This window comes from Stegodyphus dumicola, chromosome X2, assembly GCF_044657685.1.
Source record: "Stegodyphus dumicola isolate Sdum_Otavi_A_Nest chromosome X2, ASM4465768v1".
Lineage (NCBI taxonomy): Eukaryota > Metazoa > Arthropoda > Arachnida > Araneae > Eresidae > Stegodyphus > Stegodyphus dumicola.
Window position 1 is genome coordinate 165,091,859 of NC_140781.1, and position 17,661 is coordinate 165,109,519.

Genomic DNA, 17,661 nt, shown 5'->3' on the forward strand with positions numbered 1-17,661 from the left:
GAACAAAGTCCTAGAAAAGAAGAGAGCTTCTTTGCCGTGTTTGGAGTCGGATACTTTTGTACAGCGATTATTTTTGATTCATCTGTCTCGATCCCTTTTTGCGATATTTTGTAACCTAAATATTTTAATTCAGGGGCTGCAAATTTGCATTTTTCGACATTAACTTTTAGACCGGCCTCATTTAATAAAGAAAACACCTGTCTTAAATCCTGTACATGTTGGTCTAGATTATCACTAGTAATAATGATATCGTCTAAATAGATAAATGTGGACTTTCCGAGAACAGGTCTTAACACAATGTCCATGCATCGCTGAAATGTTGCTGGGGCGCCTGAAAGGCCAAACGGCATTCGCAAAAATGCATAAGTGCCAGACTTGGTTATAAAAGCAGTCTTAGGCACGTCCTCAGGCCTGATCCCTATTTGAAAATAACCATTCGTTAAGTCTAAAGTTGTCATAAATTTGGTTGATTTTATGTTCCTTAAAATTTCTTCTATAATCGGTAACGGATATACCGGATATTTCGTTATGGAATTTAATTTACGGTAATCAATAGCGAATCTCCACCTTTTTGGATGCTCCAAAGGATAATCATTATTTTTCTTACATAAAACCACCGGACTAGCATAACTACTTGAGATAGGCGTTACGATCTTTTTACGTAGCATATCGGTAATATGCCATTCTATAATTTTTTCCTTATTCTTATCATACCGGTATGGTTTTTGACGAACCGGCAATGCATCTCCGGTGTCAATACTATGGTTAGTAACCTGGGTAAATCCTGGAATATCACTAAATAAGGAAGCAAATTCACTTACCACTTGTCGGATTCTATCTTGCTCGTCATTAGGCAGGTGGTCGAGATTTACCCTTGGCGGTTCAACCTTTTCTACACGCACTGGTTTCATCGTCAGTTTAAGAGACGCTTCATTAAAATCCAGTGTAGCTTGTGCGTCTGAAAGAAAGTCTATTCCTAGTATTAAGTGTGCTTGCAAATTCTTTACTATAAAAAACATCACCTTTACTTGTTCGTCCTTGATACGGATGTACAAAGGTACTTTACCTACGCACTTACATTGTTCTCCTTGCGCCGCTAATACTGTTGTATTATCCGCATTATATATGCGGTATTTGCGAAAATACTTTCTAAAAAAGACTTCTGCCACACAGGAACACTGCGCGCCGGTATCCAGGAGTGCGGTGGCCGGGATATTATTTACCAAGACTTCAATCTTCGGAAGAGTTAAATTTTTCACCATTACTGTATTTAACTTGTAGGAAGAGGGGTTTTCGTGGCCTTCGGATTTCCGCACCCTCTCGTCAGCAGAAATCCGTTTTAGTTTAAATTATTTTTTCTTTCGGTGCTTTCCTTCTTTCTCCACTGGCCTTGAGACTTTTTTCCTGGGTTGCTATTGAACTGTCGACGTTCGCCGGCTGTTTTTGAATGCTCGGGTTTCCTTGCCCACTGATTCGCTTTTTCTCCGTAGCCATGTGCTTGAGTTTGCTGTAGTCTTGGCGTACCAAATTGGTTTCGCTGTTGATATTGGCGTCTTCTTTCGACGTCCGCCGTTCTTCTACTTTCAAACTGGATTGCTAGCTCAAATAATTTTTCCAGTGTAGTCGGATTTCTCAATTCAATAAAGTCTTGCACTTGGGGTAGTAACCTCGGCAAAATCACTTGAATTATTTCAGGATCCGGACGGTTTCCATACAAGAGCTTGAAAACGTGAATTTTTCTTAAAATAAACCTGGAGAGGTTTTCCATTCTTTGTTGATATATACTGAAAAGTTCTGTTTCTAATTTCGCACGATCCCTTACAACAGGGAAGGCTTTTAGTAGGGCAGTCTTGAAATTTTCGTAGGTATAGGTGGGACTTCCTGCTTGACCCAAGAGACTTCTGCCGATACATTTGAACCAGTTAAGCGCTTGGCCCCTCAAAGCGCTGGTAGCTAAGGTAACTTTTTGAAACTCGTGCACGGGGTAGAGCATGAAGTGGTCATCCAATTTTTCCAAAAAACTGGTTACCTGTGAGTTTCCATTAAACGTTGCTTCCGGTTTCATCGAAGCGCGCATGGTCTGGACAATATACCCAAATCCTTCCAGGGCGGCAGCTGGCATTTCTGGATTCTGAGCTGTTTCTGCAGGCAGCACAGGTTCTTCTTGAAACTCGGCCATGGTTATTCTTCGTCGGGCGCCACTATCAGGTTCAATGTTTCTTCTAACTTTCTTCGGAAACATACAATGACCTGACTAGAACAGAGAGCTTACTAAAGCTATGTTCACTAATTGTAGTAAGTGGACAGGATACAGACGAAGGGTATACAAAACCCTTTATTTTTTTCTTTATATACAATGACTTCCGTACTTCGGAATACAATGACCCTCCACTCGGGGTCTAACTTAAAAGATATCAAAATAAAACTAAACTCTAATTTAACTTTAGAATAAGATTGGCCTTATAATAACAGAAAGCGTATGTAGCACAGAGACTGTGAACACTACAATACGTTTAATTTATCAAGAGGATTAAAACCTCTGGCCTGGAAGGCAAAGTAGCAACTGCGTAACTTCTAAGGTAAGCAGCCTGCTTCGAACTCACGGCTTCCTCTCTTCTGCTTGGCAAAAAGGCCACACTTAAATACTTGGCGTTCGCCAGACAACTTTGCATAAAACTCCTTCACGCTTATAATTCTGGCCGGAAGTAGAAAATAAGAAGTGATAGTAAAGATTTAAAATAAAATAAACGTTAGTAAAACTTAAGATCCTTACAATATATATATATATATATATATATATATTAAAAATTATATTATATTTTAATATATATATATTATAGAGACATTAGGTTATTTCGATACAGGAGAATGTGCAGTGGGTTGAGTGTGCTGACCATTGCGCCCCGAATGTATGCTAAGAAAGAGGGAGAAGTACCTTATAATATATATATATATATATATTATAATATATATATATATATATTATAAGGTATATCTTTATAAGGTATACTTTTTAATTTATATATATATATATATATATATATATATATATATATATTTACTCCAAATCTATATTTGAGATACCTAACAGTGTTACATTTTGTGAATGTTTATTTAATTAATATAAGATCGTGAAATAAAAAGCGAATTAATTTCTCAAACTAAGACTTATTCTGGACCACATCTATAACGAATATGTTCATTGTAATAAAATCTTACATAATTGAAATATTGAATAAACATCACTTTTATGAGCTCTTTAATTGTATTCTCTCATAAACTACAGACGAGGTTTTCCATTCCAAGAATTTCTTGAAATAATAAAAAACTGAAAATTAAGTACCAGCTATAAATCCTCTTTGAGCATTTTATGGTTCATATTCTTTGTCTATACGCAAATAATGTTTTTCTTTCTTATAACTTCATACTAGATATTTTCTTAAGAGTAAGATATGGCCAATGTTCCATTAGCAAATTTAAGAGGCTTAGCTTCAACTTACTTATCTTTTGTTCTACAGAGTACATATTATTCTGTGCAGTGTATTATAAAATCTTATTTCTGGAAAACATTAATTATTCCCTAAAGAACTTCTGTCGCAATGTCAACTAAAAAGGCGAGTTTTTATGGCCCTCATATGCTTGACACAAAGCTGTGATACTTGAATTACTTTACTACATTCTTCGCATATATGTGTACAGAACATAATGAAAGTTGCTTTCTGGGCAATGAAAGAAAGCAAGCCGTGTTTCTTCTTCGATTAACTGTTGCAACATATGGGCGGTTAATTACATTAATTATCGCTTCCGTTCTGTTCTAATGCATCCTTTCACGTGAATAAGACTTTCTTCAGCATAATATAAGTTAGAAGAAAGATGAAATCTTTTGCGTTGAACGAGACCAAAAACAAACTTTTACTTTCCTTTTATAGTATAGTCATAACGCTGCATTTTTACACTGCACACATTAAGGATAAAATACATTAAATATGCCATATTCATTTACTATTTTTTCATGGATTCCCCAGATAAAACTTTAAAGATAGAATATTTCAAATTTTTAATATTCATTTATACTAAGAAGCATATGTCTAGCGCACTTAATTGCTATTTTGTTCTCTCATTTTGAAAGCTCTTTGTGAAACATGATGATACGAGCACCACATTGAATTAAGTAACCAAAAACAGAAATTAGTTTTATAAAAGTGGAAGAAAGGGAAATAGAATATTTATACTGTAAGTAGAGGTGGCAGTTGATGCTGGAACAAATTGGTGCACATTTGCAAAATACTGTGATATCAGAGAAATAAATGTCTTTAAATAACAAAAGCAGCTATCTAGAATTGAATTTTGCATCTGGAATTAAAATGTTTCTAAATAAGGGAGATTCATTAAGGATTTATAAGAATAGGGGAACTTATATTTCTCTCTCACGGACTAGACGCCGATATGACAGAACCGTTTCTACTTGTAATTAGAAGCGATATAAATAAACCCGCGTTTTAATTTCTATGAGTACCATTTTTGTCATTATTTTGCATTCTTGCAATTAAAAATTTTTTTCATTGAAAAGCGTTTAAAGGTTATAAAATAACTTTTATCATTTTATACGTAAGAAATTCGTGCTCAAAATCGAATGAGATAAAAAAGTTTGCGAATTCTTTATTCTGATAAAAACTGTTGCCCTCAACGTAATTAGTTGCTCGTCGGAGATTATTGTTTTCTATTCTAAAATATGCATTGTGTAGAATTAAAATTTCTGTATTATGAAAGAAGCATACAATAAACCTGAAATTTGAAGAAAAGTATAACATGGCGTGGCATGCAAATGATTAACATTTCATGGCACGCGCACATTACAGGTAAGAACTGTGACACTTCGAAACAGTGTAAAAACGTAGACTTGAATGCCGATTCGAAAATCCACTTTATTCGTAAAGGTGTTTTTGTGCATTTTGTAAGAAGGAGGATATCGTGCCAATACATCTCAAAATTCAATCACGAAAGAATCGAGGCCTACAAGATTGTGGAGTATCATCGGTGCCTATTTTAATCACACCTTTAAAATTCAGCCTTTCCAATTCAGCCTTAGATTTTGTATAACTCTATTGATTTTGAGGACGATCAGACGCAAGCCTTTCTTCTGAAACAAAAACAAAATTCTGCAGAATTATTTTCCTTTCCCTGCTCATGATCAAATTCTGTCCTTCTCATTTTTAAAATGCTTTAAAAGTACCTATTTACATGTTTGTGATTGTATTTATATGAAACTGCTTGCTGTTATTAAAGACATTTTCTTCACATTGTTATGTTAATGTTATCATACGGTTAATATTATAAAAACATCGTTGAGAAATGTGATCACATTAAGCGGCATCTGCTATATTATCTAGAAATGAACATTCCAAGTCTGCATCGTTCATCAGCATAGCGGCCTATCAACTAGACTTATGGTATGTGCTGTCACTGAGCACATACTCCTCTCACGTGTAGCCCGCGTATCCGACAGTTTGACCAACAACTGTTATCTTACTGATATTTTAATGCTCATGACTGAGCTGAATATTTGAAGCTTCTGAACTGATAAATTTAAGCAGCATAAAGTGAAACCGAATGTTGCCCGCTCTATCCTGCATTTCTTCAGCACTTATGGTGAAGAAAGGGTAGCAAGAAATGTGCATGCTCGTACACAAATTATCGAAACGTTAAACAGTCATTTAAATCAAATGTACTAGATACCTAATTAAAAAAAGAAAATGTAGAATTTATAGAAAGAGGGGGCCTGCGTTTTCTAGAATGAGTGGACAAACAAGGAATGTAAGAGTGACAGGAAATTTTCCGCCGAAAACATCTCTTCAAAAATATCGCGGACGAAAACGTCGCGGAGAAAACAACGCAAGGCAAAAACGTCATTGTGCAAAACACCGTGGAAGAAAAGAAAGCAAAGAGAAGGCATCCCAGTTTTAAGACATCGTGGTACAAAATATCGTGGTCGAAAATAAAGTGGTTCAAAAACTTCGCAGTTTAAAAACACCTTCATCGAAAATATCATGGTAAAAAATAAAGTACCTGCAATTCATCGGATGACGATAACATCGCACGCATGGGTTTTCAGGTTTTAAAACTTGAAATTGCACTTTCGCATAATGATTTATGAGTGCAAGAAATAGAGAGAAATATTTTTACTTCCATATTTAAAACTTTTGAATGTACTAATAGATTTTTGCTGAAAAAGTAAGAAGGAAACTTACGCATTTAAAAACTGAAAAGAGGTAGAAAATTAATAGCACTTAATTTAAAATTTACATAATTAATTAATAAAAGTCATTAATAAATTAATATTTTTTATAAAGTTTCACTGAAAAATTTGAATGAAAAAAAATTTATAAAAAGGAACATAAATAACTGTTTGATGCTACATCTATAAAAATTGCTTAGTTAATTATCAATTTCTTTCATGCTTGTTAATCTGATATTATTTTAGTGAAAATTATATCTTGTTCTGTTTCTGTTTATTCTTAAAGTGTTGTTGTATTCTGTACATACAAATATTGTTAATATTTGTATGTACAGAATACAATCAATTATTTGGATGTCGATTTGATAATTTTAGGAAAATCACGAAAATCTCCTAATACCAGTGTTCAGCGACTTCACCGCTTGGGCACTGGTGTACAGTTCAGCAGGGGAACATTAACGGAAACTAGTTAGTTTTTACTTCAGTCATTGGGAGACTCAAATTTAAAATTATGTTCAGAAAATTTAAACGCAGGCTTTTTTTTAGAAATAAAAATTACAGTGAACCCTTCTAAAAAATGCTGATATCCCTAAGACGGCCAGTGTTTCTGTTCACATTTTCAGAAGAAATACAGAAGTAAAAATATCCCTCTTTCCTTCTTGCGCTCCCAAGTCATTATGCGAATATGCATTTACAACTTTTAAAACTTGTGTACGATGTTATCGTCATGCGATGATTTGTAGGTACTTTATTTTTTTACCACAATATTATTGACTACTGTGTTTTTAAACTGCGAAGTTTTTGAACCGCTTTATTTTCGATCACGATTTCGATATTTTGTAAGATGATGTTTTAGAACTGCGATGTTTTCTCTTTTATTTCTGTTCTCCCACGATGTTTTGTACCTCGAAGTTTTCGCCTTGCGTTGTTTTCTCCGAGGCGTTTTCGATCGTGATGTTTTTGCCGCGATGCTTTCGGCTGTAACTGATAGGGCACATTATTAGAATACCTTACAAATTATTTTCATAGCTCTTAATTTTTCTAATATTTTAATTATTCTTAGGAAATGGAATATCCGTGTTATTTTATGCTATTAAAGCTGAATTTAAGATAGAACGCGCTAAATATGCAACCTAATTTTTCACATTTCCTATTGTGAATGGTAAAGTTATTCTTTAAAACTTACCACTCACAATTCTGAAAGTTTGGCTAGATTTTAGCGGTTACATATATTGCTTTCTAAATCTAACAGTCAATGTCTACAATTTAACATAGAAAAATTACTTTCCTGTTTTCCCACTCTAAAGTTTTAGCACAAGGTTTTAAAAAAATTTAAGTATTCACATAATTTTTCCATTCTGCAAGACGCACATAAAGCTAGCTCCTCTAAATTTTATAATGAATTCACCCCCATAGTGATTGTGTTCGTCTTGCCAATAGCTTTGCTCGTGGAATTTAGGTGCATTATGGAATAAAGAGATAGTGGACAGGATTAGGAAAACGGACATAACTAATGTTCTTTGTTGTTCTGCTGCTCATTGCATGATCAATGGTCATGCATCAATGATCATCAATTGCATCATTACATCAACCGAAAGGTGACGAAGACGGTGACGATGGCAAAGATTTGCTATTTGTAGCAAACGCCAGACAGCATTTCCAGCAGCATTTGTTTGAGACCTAGAAATTAGCATTAGGCAAAAATAAGAGTGGCCGAGATTGAATAAATAATGAAGTTGAAAGGAAGATATCTTATTAAAGAGAATGACTTTAATATTATTATGTATTCTTGTGTATTATTTGGAATTAAGTTTCAATTAAATAACTAATATTTGGATAGTTTCCCGTAGTTTATTCATGAATACTTTTAATCTGTTTCGTTCTTACTACTCTTATTTCGAAATTTAAATCATTCGCATAATTTATTCCTCTGGATTTTCGTGCGACAAAATTAATAAAAAGAGGGGAAGTACGCGAGCCAATACAGTATATTCTAAACTATTTAACTGGACCTTCTGTGATTCTAGGACGTTTACCTTTAACGACATGCTTGTCACTGTGAATTTTCTGATTCTCAAGGGGTTTCGTTACTGAAAGCCCAGAACTGTTAGTGAAAGAACTAAAAAAATACATTTCTGAACTGATTTCAGTTACTATGATAATTGTTTAATGCGATTTGAGATATCGCTATTTATATGCATGGATAAATGTAATTTGCAAGAAAAAATTTTCTCATCTATGAGGCTCGATATTTAAGTGAATTTTCTGTTTTATCGAAAATGAATTATTTTTTGTACTTCTCTTTTGCCATTTTTATTTAAACTCAGTGTAAAGAATAAATGCTTCTATCTAAAACAGTTTCAGGAATCTCATGCTCGTTCCATCAAATTATTTATAGAAATTTCAATTACTAGTAGTTATTTATAAGATCTAAGACGCTTGTTGAATAATTCTTCTCAAATTTTTAAAGAAGTATATTTAAAGCGACATTTACTTTGTATTGTACTCTTTGATTTTTTTTCATACACATTTTATAAAAGATGTAATTAATATGAAGATATAAAATTACCAGAAATAATAGACGTGTATGGATAAACTAAAAATAAGTTTTAAAAATAATTTCTTTCCAGATTTAACTGATCTGTAATGTATTTTATATTAACATTGAAATATAAGTAGCAGATGCGACATGAAACTTTTGTTCATTATTCGCATAGCTAAACTATAGTTAATTTGTCTTGCTTACTCACTGTTTTATGTCTTTACAAAATATTTATCTTCTATTTTTAAATATCTTATTAATGAAAAAGTCAATTAATAATTAATTTATTGCATAAATATTGAGCCCTAAACCTTGAGCTGTTTTGGGGAAAAAATTGTACTCTTGTAACAAAAGAACAAAATCATAAAGCAATTAGTATTAAACTACAAATTGCAAAATAATATTAGTATTACTGTTGCAAATTTGCTCACGTTAGTTTCATTCTGCTGTTTATTTTTTGTTATTTAAAGCATCATACTCATTTCTACGCTCACTGTTCAAAGAATGGATGGTAGCTGATTTCAAAAATACAAATAGGAATAAGTGACGAGGAGTTAGCTGATTTCAAAAATACAAAGAGGAACAAATGACGAGGAGTACAACTTCACTTCAGGAGTACAACTATAAACATGCTGTTAATTTATTCATTTTGTTTTCCTTGACTTGTTGTATAAATTTACATATCTGCATCATCCGTTTGTTCTTATTACGTTCTACACTCATGTCCATAAATTAAGGATAATGCAAAATCAGGCAAAGGAAGAGTTAGAAGCAAACCAAATTTGATTTATTTGTAAAGCTTATTTATTAAACAAAAGGAAAAGAGCAAAAAAAGATGGTATATGTTTGATATTATTAAAAAAATTAGCGATTTTTTCTCCCTGGAGAATATTAAAAAAAACCTATTTACAAAAAAAAAAAAAAATTACATGGTTGGTATGATTGTTATTACAATGTATGTCTCCCAGACGATGCAATACAGTCCGTACAATGCCTAGCATGCTGAATATTAAATTATCGATCTGATCTTGGGGGATATTACACCACTCAAAAAGCAATGCTCTCCGAAGTTCCGGTAGACATGTAGGAGGAGGCTGACGGTATGCAACTCGTCGGCCAAGTGTGTCCCACATGTGCTGTATTGGATTCAATTCCGGTGAGAATGCTGGCCAGTCCATACGGGTGATATCTTCCGATTGAAGGCATTCGCTTACGATGTTTGCACGGTGTAGACGGGCGTTGTCATCCATAAACACAAATTGTGCGCCCATGGCGCTCCGAAATAAACGTACATGTTGTCCAGAATGACGTTCCGACAGATTTGGCTTGTCATGGTTCCAATTTGAACATGCAGGTCAGTTCAGAAACCCAGAATAATTCCAACCCAAACGAGCACTCCTGCACCACCGTAACGGTGTCGTTCAATGATGTTTTCTTGGTGGTAACGGGTACCTGGAGCTCTCCATATGAAAGTCCGGCGAGAATCAGACTGCAAGCTAAACCTGGACTCGTCGGAAAACATCACACAAGCCCACTGTTGCGGTGTCCACAATGCATGCTCTGTACTCCAGGCTAACCGCAGGCGACAGTGAGTTGTAGTAAGTGGAACGCATCTGACAGGTCTACGAGCATATAGACCAATCTGCCCTAAGCGTTTGTACACGGTCTGCCTTGAAATTGTCGTACCAGTGGCTGAAGAGAGCTGACGAGACAGGTCTGAGGCTGTGCTCTGCCTGTTTCTTTTGGCAGTAACTGCCAAATACCGGTCCTCATTCGGCGTTGTAACTCTGGGGCGACCTGTGCTGTAACGTCTACCCACATTACCATCATCTTGGAATCGTTGCCAAAGCCTGGATGTGACACTCTGGGCAATTCCAAGTTCGTCTGATACTTCCAGTTGGGTACGCCCACATTCCAGACGGCTGATAATTCTACCACGTAAAAAATCATCCAAATACGTTCTTTGTGTCATAACTATTCGGTTATTGCACTGAAATGCTTATAAAGCGCGTGCGAACAATTTTACTTCTTTGCCTGTATTCCTTATATATCCCTCTCTTACACTCTGGTCATTGTGACGTACCATCGGTGTCATCTGGTTACTTCCTGAAATTTGCATATGATTCTTGAAGATGTGTGTAGTGATTTTACAGGTGATATATTTATTTTAGAGTTGGATTTCCGCGTGACTCCGAATTATCCTTAATTTATGGACATGAGTGTAGTTTACCTTATTAGCTCCTGAATATTATACAGAACGTAAGAATATTAGCATCAAGTACGCATTCAACATATCAAGTTGCACATCAGGTTTTAATCACGAAGTACTTAAAAATTAGCATATCCTGCATGTGCAGATTTTTAAAAATAATAAAATTCGTCCAACATATCTAATATATATATATGTATTGTTTTTATCAGACTTAATGATAAAATGAGAGTGGCTAAATACCAATTTGCCAACCTCTTTAACCATAGCATTCTTTAAAAAAACAAATAGCAAACTTCTAATCTAAGGTATTTATCTCATCGCCGAATTAAAGGCAAAAGGATATTTTTTATCATATGCTATCCATTGTAGTGCATTACATTGGCTAACATATCACTAAATCACGTCGGCAAAATATTTTACTCAGCATTAATCACGTTAATATGAATGTAAGTATTGTGACATTTCTTAATTTCCAAAATACAGTTTGAATTGTCGTACTTACAGCACATATATGAAACAACGAAACCATGTGTATTCATACGTGTAATTTTTCAAAAGTAATACTTTTAATGTTTTTAACCATCATCAGATGTAAAAAAGGAAAATACATAAAACTTTTATTTTTGGAATCACTTTTAAAATCATATTCAAGAATTTGTATAATTAGGTTTAAAATTACCATGTTTTATTACTAGTCGTCATTTTTGATAATATTAATTGATTATGAACGTAAAAATTCTTAAATGTATTTCTTATTTTCTTCTTGTATGATTTAGTTTAATTATACATATATGTAAGATAAAAAAAAAAATATGAGACTCAAATTAACTTTGTCTACGTCACTTTCCTGTCTTAAATTACTAACATATAAATCTAAAGTGAGTCATCTGAAAATTAATACGTTTTCATGTCTTTTAAATAACCATGCTGCAACTCATATTCGATTGAATTAAGGAAACTTTACTTTCATTATCGCTGTTACTATTGCGCAGCTCCTTCTTCTTTACTGATTTCTTTGGTTTTTCTGTTGATTATACGTGTTGATTTGCCGCTCTGCTTTGTCCAAGTGTCTGGGAATGTAAGCTTTCAAAATTGTATGGGTGCATATCGCATCCGTGATGATATGTGAACCTGTTAAATTATGAAACAAAACTGTGTATGAATCAGCGCCACGTTGCCCATAATATTTTCTTTTTCCGTTGTGTCATCTGATATATCTTTGCTGTCCTCGAGTCATCTCTTTACAAGATTATCACACACACACTGCATCTTGGCTATAAAAGTCCTTATCGGATCTTTATTTTTCCAACGATTGGTCTTAGGTATGTACTTACAAGAGCAGAAATATTCTGAATGACCCAAACAACCATATCTTAGCTTTTTTAAATTAAAAAAAATTAACTTTTGTAATATTTACGAAATTTATCGTTTATCACTATATTTACATGTAGGATAATTTTGTATTCATAAAAATATAATACAAAATTTTTGACTCCCGTACAACAAAATTTGTCCGAGATATTTCAGCTTAAAATTATAAGTCATATTCAGGGACCGTATACAGAGGGTAAGGCGAAATTTTTGTATTTATAAGTAACTGGAAATGACATAACAGCTAAGGCGAAAGGGTTTTGTTATTCACAGATCATGTGATGAGTATTTCTAACCGGTGTGTTTTGAATTTTTTTAAGGGGATTTTGTTCCTAGAGATTTATCGAATTTATTTTCTGGTAATACTGGTATTCTTCAATGTTGTCACATAGGAACCTTGTATATTTTTTTTCGTAAATGAAACATTTAAAATATTCCTAGTGTAATGGATGTTTTGAATGATTATTGGATATTGTTTCTTAAGCAATAAAAGTTTCTAAGAATGTAAATAACGTACGTTTAGCGTTTCGAAACTTATAAATTAAGTGTGTGAAAAATGTTTCGCCGTACAAGTTGTAACAAAATTATAAATTAAAGAATACTTCGCACTAGTGAAACATAAAAAATATCATAAACGGGAAAAATCAACTTCGAATTATTCTGCATGATTCATTAACCAATCCCTCAGGACTTAACGGGAATGACGTAAAGTATCCCAAATTTTGAAAATAAATATCTCGGTCAATTTTTGTCCTACGGGAATTACACGTTTTGTGTTTTATTTTATAATGAATGTGAAATTTTCCCTAAATATAAGTATAGGGACCGAAGGACGGCACAACACGTTAGACGGTGTAAATTTTTAAAAACCCATTTTTTTAAATTTAAAAATAGCAAAACATGAGTATTTTGTGTCGTTTAAAACATATGGGCACATATGCTCGCAACTAAAGGTTTATAAGATAAAAGCCGAGTAAGGGCATAGTATATTAATTATATTGGATCATATAAAATGTGTCCGCGGTTTTTGCCACTAGATGATGTTGATGTCTATATATCTGGCAACATTCACCCGATTGTCTCATGCTTAAACATGGGCTTAAAAGGTGATATTCACCTTCCATTGCTTGTGAAGATAGTTTTCTAATTCGTTGCTTCTGTAAAACGTTATATTGATTTAGAAATGAGTGAAATATCTGAAGAAATACATTATATGATTCCTTTTTACTAGAAAAAGGTAAAAACGCTACAAAAACATGCCGAAAAATTTGTGAAATGTACGGTGAAAATGCTGTGAGTGAACGAAGGTCCCAGGAGTGGTTTGCTCGATTCCGTTCTAGAAATTTCGATGTCAAAGATGCACCTCGCTCTGGTCGGCAAGTCATTGAAAAAGTCAATGAAATTTTGGAACTGCTGGAGCAAGACTAGTACACAAGCTGTCAGGAAAGAACGCTGGTAGTAAACATCTCGCAATTTGGGTGGCACATGAATTAACGCGAAGAACCGAATTGCCATCAAAGAACGAAATCATTGCAACGAAATCGAACCATTTTTTTAAGCGAACAATTAGATGCGATGAAAAATGGCTTAAATGCGATAATACCAAACACAAGCGATAATTTCAAAGGATGGTGACCCTCCAGAAACGACTTCAAAGCCTGGATTGTCGCCAAACAAGGTTATGTTGAGTGTTTTGCGGGATCGGACCCACCAAACACTCAACATAACCTTGGGAGCAACCAGAATTGGCCAACAGGAAAGGAATTGTGTTCCATCATGACAATGCGCGGCCACACACATCTCTGATGACACGGAACAAATTAACGAAAATTGGTTGGGAAATTTTGATGGATCCACCGTAGAGCCCAAACCTTGTATCGTCTGACTACCATATGTTTCTGTCTCTGCAAAATCTCTTGGTGCCCCCCCAAAAAAAGTCGGCCAAAGCGCGCCGCTGAAAATCACTTGGCCAAGTTTTTCGACGGTAAACCACAGAAGTTCTACACTGATAGAATTATGAAGCTATTCGAAAAATTGCAAAAGGTCATAGATAATAATGATCAATATGTACTTGATTAAAACTGATTTTTAATAAAGAATATTTTTGTTCAAAAATGTACCAAAAACCGATGATGTATACTATAAAATGAAATTTAAACCACTAACTCAATAATAGGCAGACAAAGACTTGAAGTATTTCATTTCTTCTTAGAATGCTTTTTGCGATTTTGAATATTATATATGCATTCTTAGACTCTTTTGTTTTTTTCCAGTGGTGTTGAGTCAACAATATTTTCGAGTCAAGCCCCTCGATACCTCTGTTGTTGCTGGCCGAACTGCAGAATTACATTGCAGTGTCGGCAATCGGGCAGGTCCCGTCCAGTGGAGTAAAGATGGATTCTTACTTGGTAAGTTATTTTGTCTTTTTTTTTTTTTTTTTTTTTTTTTTTGGTGTATAATTAAAACTTATATGCAGCGTTGCAGTTATTCAGATACATGACTGCTGGCCTTCAATTAAGTATTATATTTATATGCTTATAATTTCACGCCGAAATACTCTTGCATTTTGTATTTATGCCATGGCAGTTATATGCACCTGAAAAATTTATTGATAGCAACTAGTTTAAGTTACATTTAGTACATATTTTCACAGTGCGCCTGAGTAGTGAATTACTCTTTTTTTCTCTCTTTAGGAACATTTGAGTCTGAACTAACAAAATGAAAATGAGTTTGCGAAATCTTAAATACTATAAGATAGCTCAAATTGTTTTACAAAAGTTTTTGAATTGGTAGTTAATTTATATATGGAAGAAATAACTAATAAACTTTTAAAGACTTTTAGCAGTGGTATAAATTGAACTAAATTATGAAAATAGATCAGCTCTACGAATTCATTAGAATAGTGAATTTTAATTACTTGACCCTTGTAATCGAATTTAATTTTCATAAACTATTAACTTACATTTATAGTACATTAAAAGAACACTCATGAAAAACTACGTTTCCTAGAATTTAAAATAGTTGCTTTGGAATATTCATAAGAGTACTTCATTAAAAAGCAAAAATAGAGCATACTGAATTTAAGTATTTAGGTCAATTGAGAACATTTTTTATGAAAATTTTGATTCATGAGTAATTATTTCTAATTCACTATCTTATGTCCTTCAGCTTAACATACGAATAATTTACCCTTTTAATCTATTTGTATAGCTTTAATGTACGTTGATTTTAGTATTTTAATTTTTCAAGCATAAAATTTATTCACATGCCATATAATTTGTTTAAAGTTAATTTATTTCCTTATCGCATACCATTTTATAATATCATTTGTGTTATTTGCATATGATTTTTACAACCTACGGTCCTTCTTTCAGAGTACTGACAGCTTACCTTTCTTTGTATTGTTCCTATTAGTGACAAATTATGATATTCTTTTAAAAGCAATATTTTAGTTTTTAGTGCATCAAATTTCTCGACTTCCTGACATTAGTAACAGTTTTTGTTTCTCGTATTAGCTTCAAATATAGGATGGTAATAAATTGACGCTTTCACAATTTTCTATTTTTCAGTAATACCTATCTTACTGTATTAAAATTTTTTGACTGCCTGATATCAGTAAGTTTTCCAATTATTAGCTGCGCATGAAATAAATTAACGCTATGGCATGGCAACAAATTGACGCATTCAGAGTTGTGCGTCTTTCTGCAACGTGCAATTTACTGTATTAAAATTGGGTAATATCTTGATATTTATAACTTGTTTCTAATATTAGGCGCTAATGTGACATGGTAATAAATTGCAGATTTCACAATTTTCTATTTTCCAATAATATGTATTTTAATTAGATAATGATTCATATGCATAACTTTTTTTAAACGAAATTTTAATGCAAACTGATTATTCATAAATATAATCTTGAACATATGTAGTAAAAACCTTTTTTTTTTTTCATTTTAGAACAATTTTATGAATATACTAAAGTTGGGTAGACATGTTTATTTGCATAACAAATAAATAATACAACCTCGAGGTAATTTCCCACGCTGCTTGCTAATAGACTGATAGTGATTTATTCAGTATGTAATTATATTTGCAGAACTTTAACACGAGCGTCCTTTATAAAAAGATGGGTATTTATGTTGGGTAGGGATGTATGTGCTTATCTAAATTGTTATGATCACCACTGAAAAAAGTGGAATCTATGACATAATTATTTTAAGAAGTAAAATTTTTCTGTCTTTTCTAAAAGTACTCTTAAGCCTTTACAGCTTTTGCTTAAATAATCGAATTTTCACTTGCAGAGAAAAGAAGATTCTCAACGATTCTGTTTATTTCTAACTGAAGATATAAAACAGAAAATTCCTTCGACTACGATACTAAACTAAGTTTATTAGATACGAAAAGGCAAAGGTGGCTAAAAGTGAACTTAATGATTGATTAATATATTTGCAAACGGCAATTCTTTATTATCATTTTTTGTTATTATTATTTGATGTAAAGAATTTTAATTTTGTTATCATTACTTGCTGCTTCATTATCATTATCTGTTATAAAACATTTTTGTTGACATAAATCTTACATATTTCAAATAGCTTTACTTTCGAGAGAAATGTATTTTTTCTGTGTAACTAAATGAAGTCTCTTTTATAGACAATTATAAAAATGCGCTTATTCTCATATAAACAGTTTCGAAGTGTGAAATGTGAGACAAATATTAAAGTCTGAAATGATTTCTTTGACACCGACCAAATCGAAAAGTACTGGATTTGGTTTTAGAAAAAGCTTTAAAAAATTTTGAGACATGGCTTTGTATAAACTTGGAAATTTTTTAAGCAAAATTTGCCGAAAATTTAATTTCTTATATTAACATTGTTGCTTGAATTTTGCATAAGCAAGAGCTTCCAAACAAAGTAAAACACTAACACTTAATGAAAGAGATTAAGAATACATATTTATCTTTGTAAGATAAGCAAATCCGACTGTAACTGTTATCTAGATTTAAACACACCCTTCATCCACCAAAAAAAGACTACAACTCACGATTCAGCGCTTATTATTTTTCAAGTGTTGCAAACTAACGTATTTACTTTTTCGACTGTTAAACAGATTCATTTAAACGAAATTCAACTTGGCAAAAGAACCTTAAAACATGGTTAACTTCTGATCTCAAAGTAGACAAAAATAGATTACTTTTTTTTGTAATATTATCTGAAAAAGGCAAATGTAATTTTTTTCCTAGGTTGAAAACAAGAAATTGTTCCTTTAACGATTCTGAAGCAGAGACAAAATTAATACTTTCTT

At 33.0% G+C, this 17,661-nt stretch overlaps 1 protein-coding gene across 3 annotated transcripts in view; it reads left to right on the plus strand.

Moving 5' to 3' along the window:
• The window catches only part of LOC118186316 (adhesion molecule nephrin-like), a 1,043,604-nt gene that overhangs the window by 361,295 nt on the left and 664,648 nt on the right, over positions 1-17,661 (plus strand). For all 3 annotated transcript variants that reach the window (XM_085809008.1, XM_085809009.1, XM_085809010.1), the window contains exon 2: positions 14,634-14,768. In XM_085809008.1, the coding sequence (XP_085665134.1) occupies positions 14,634-14,768 (135 nt within the window). The remainder of the gene's footprint in view (positions 1-14,633; positions 14,769-17,661) is intronic.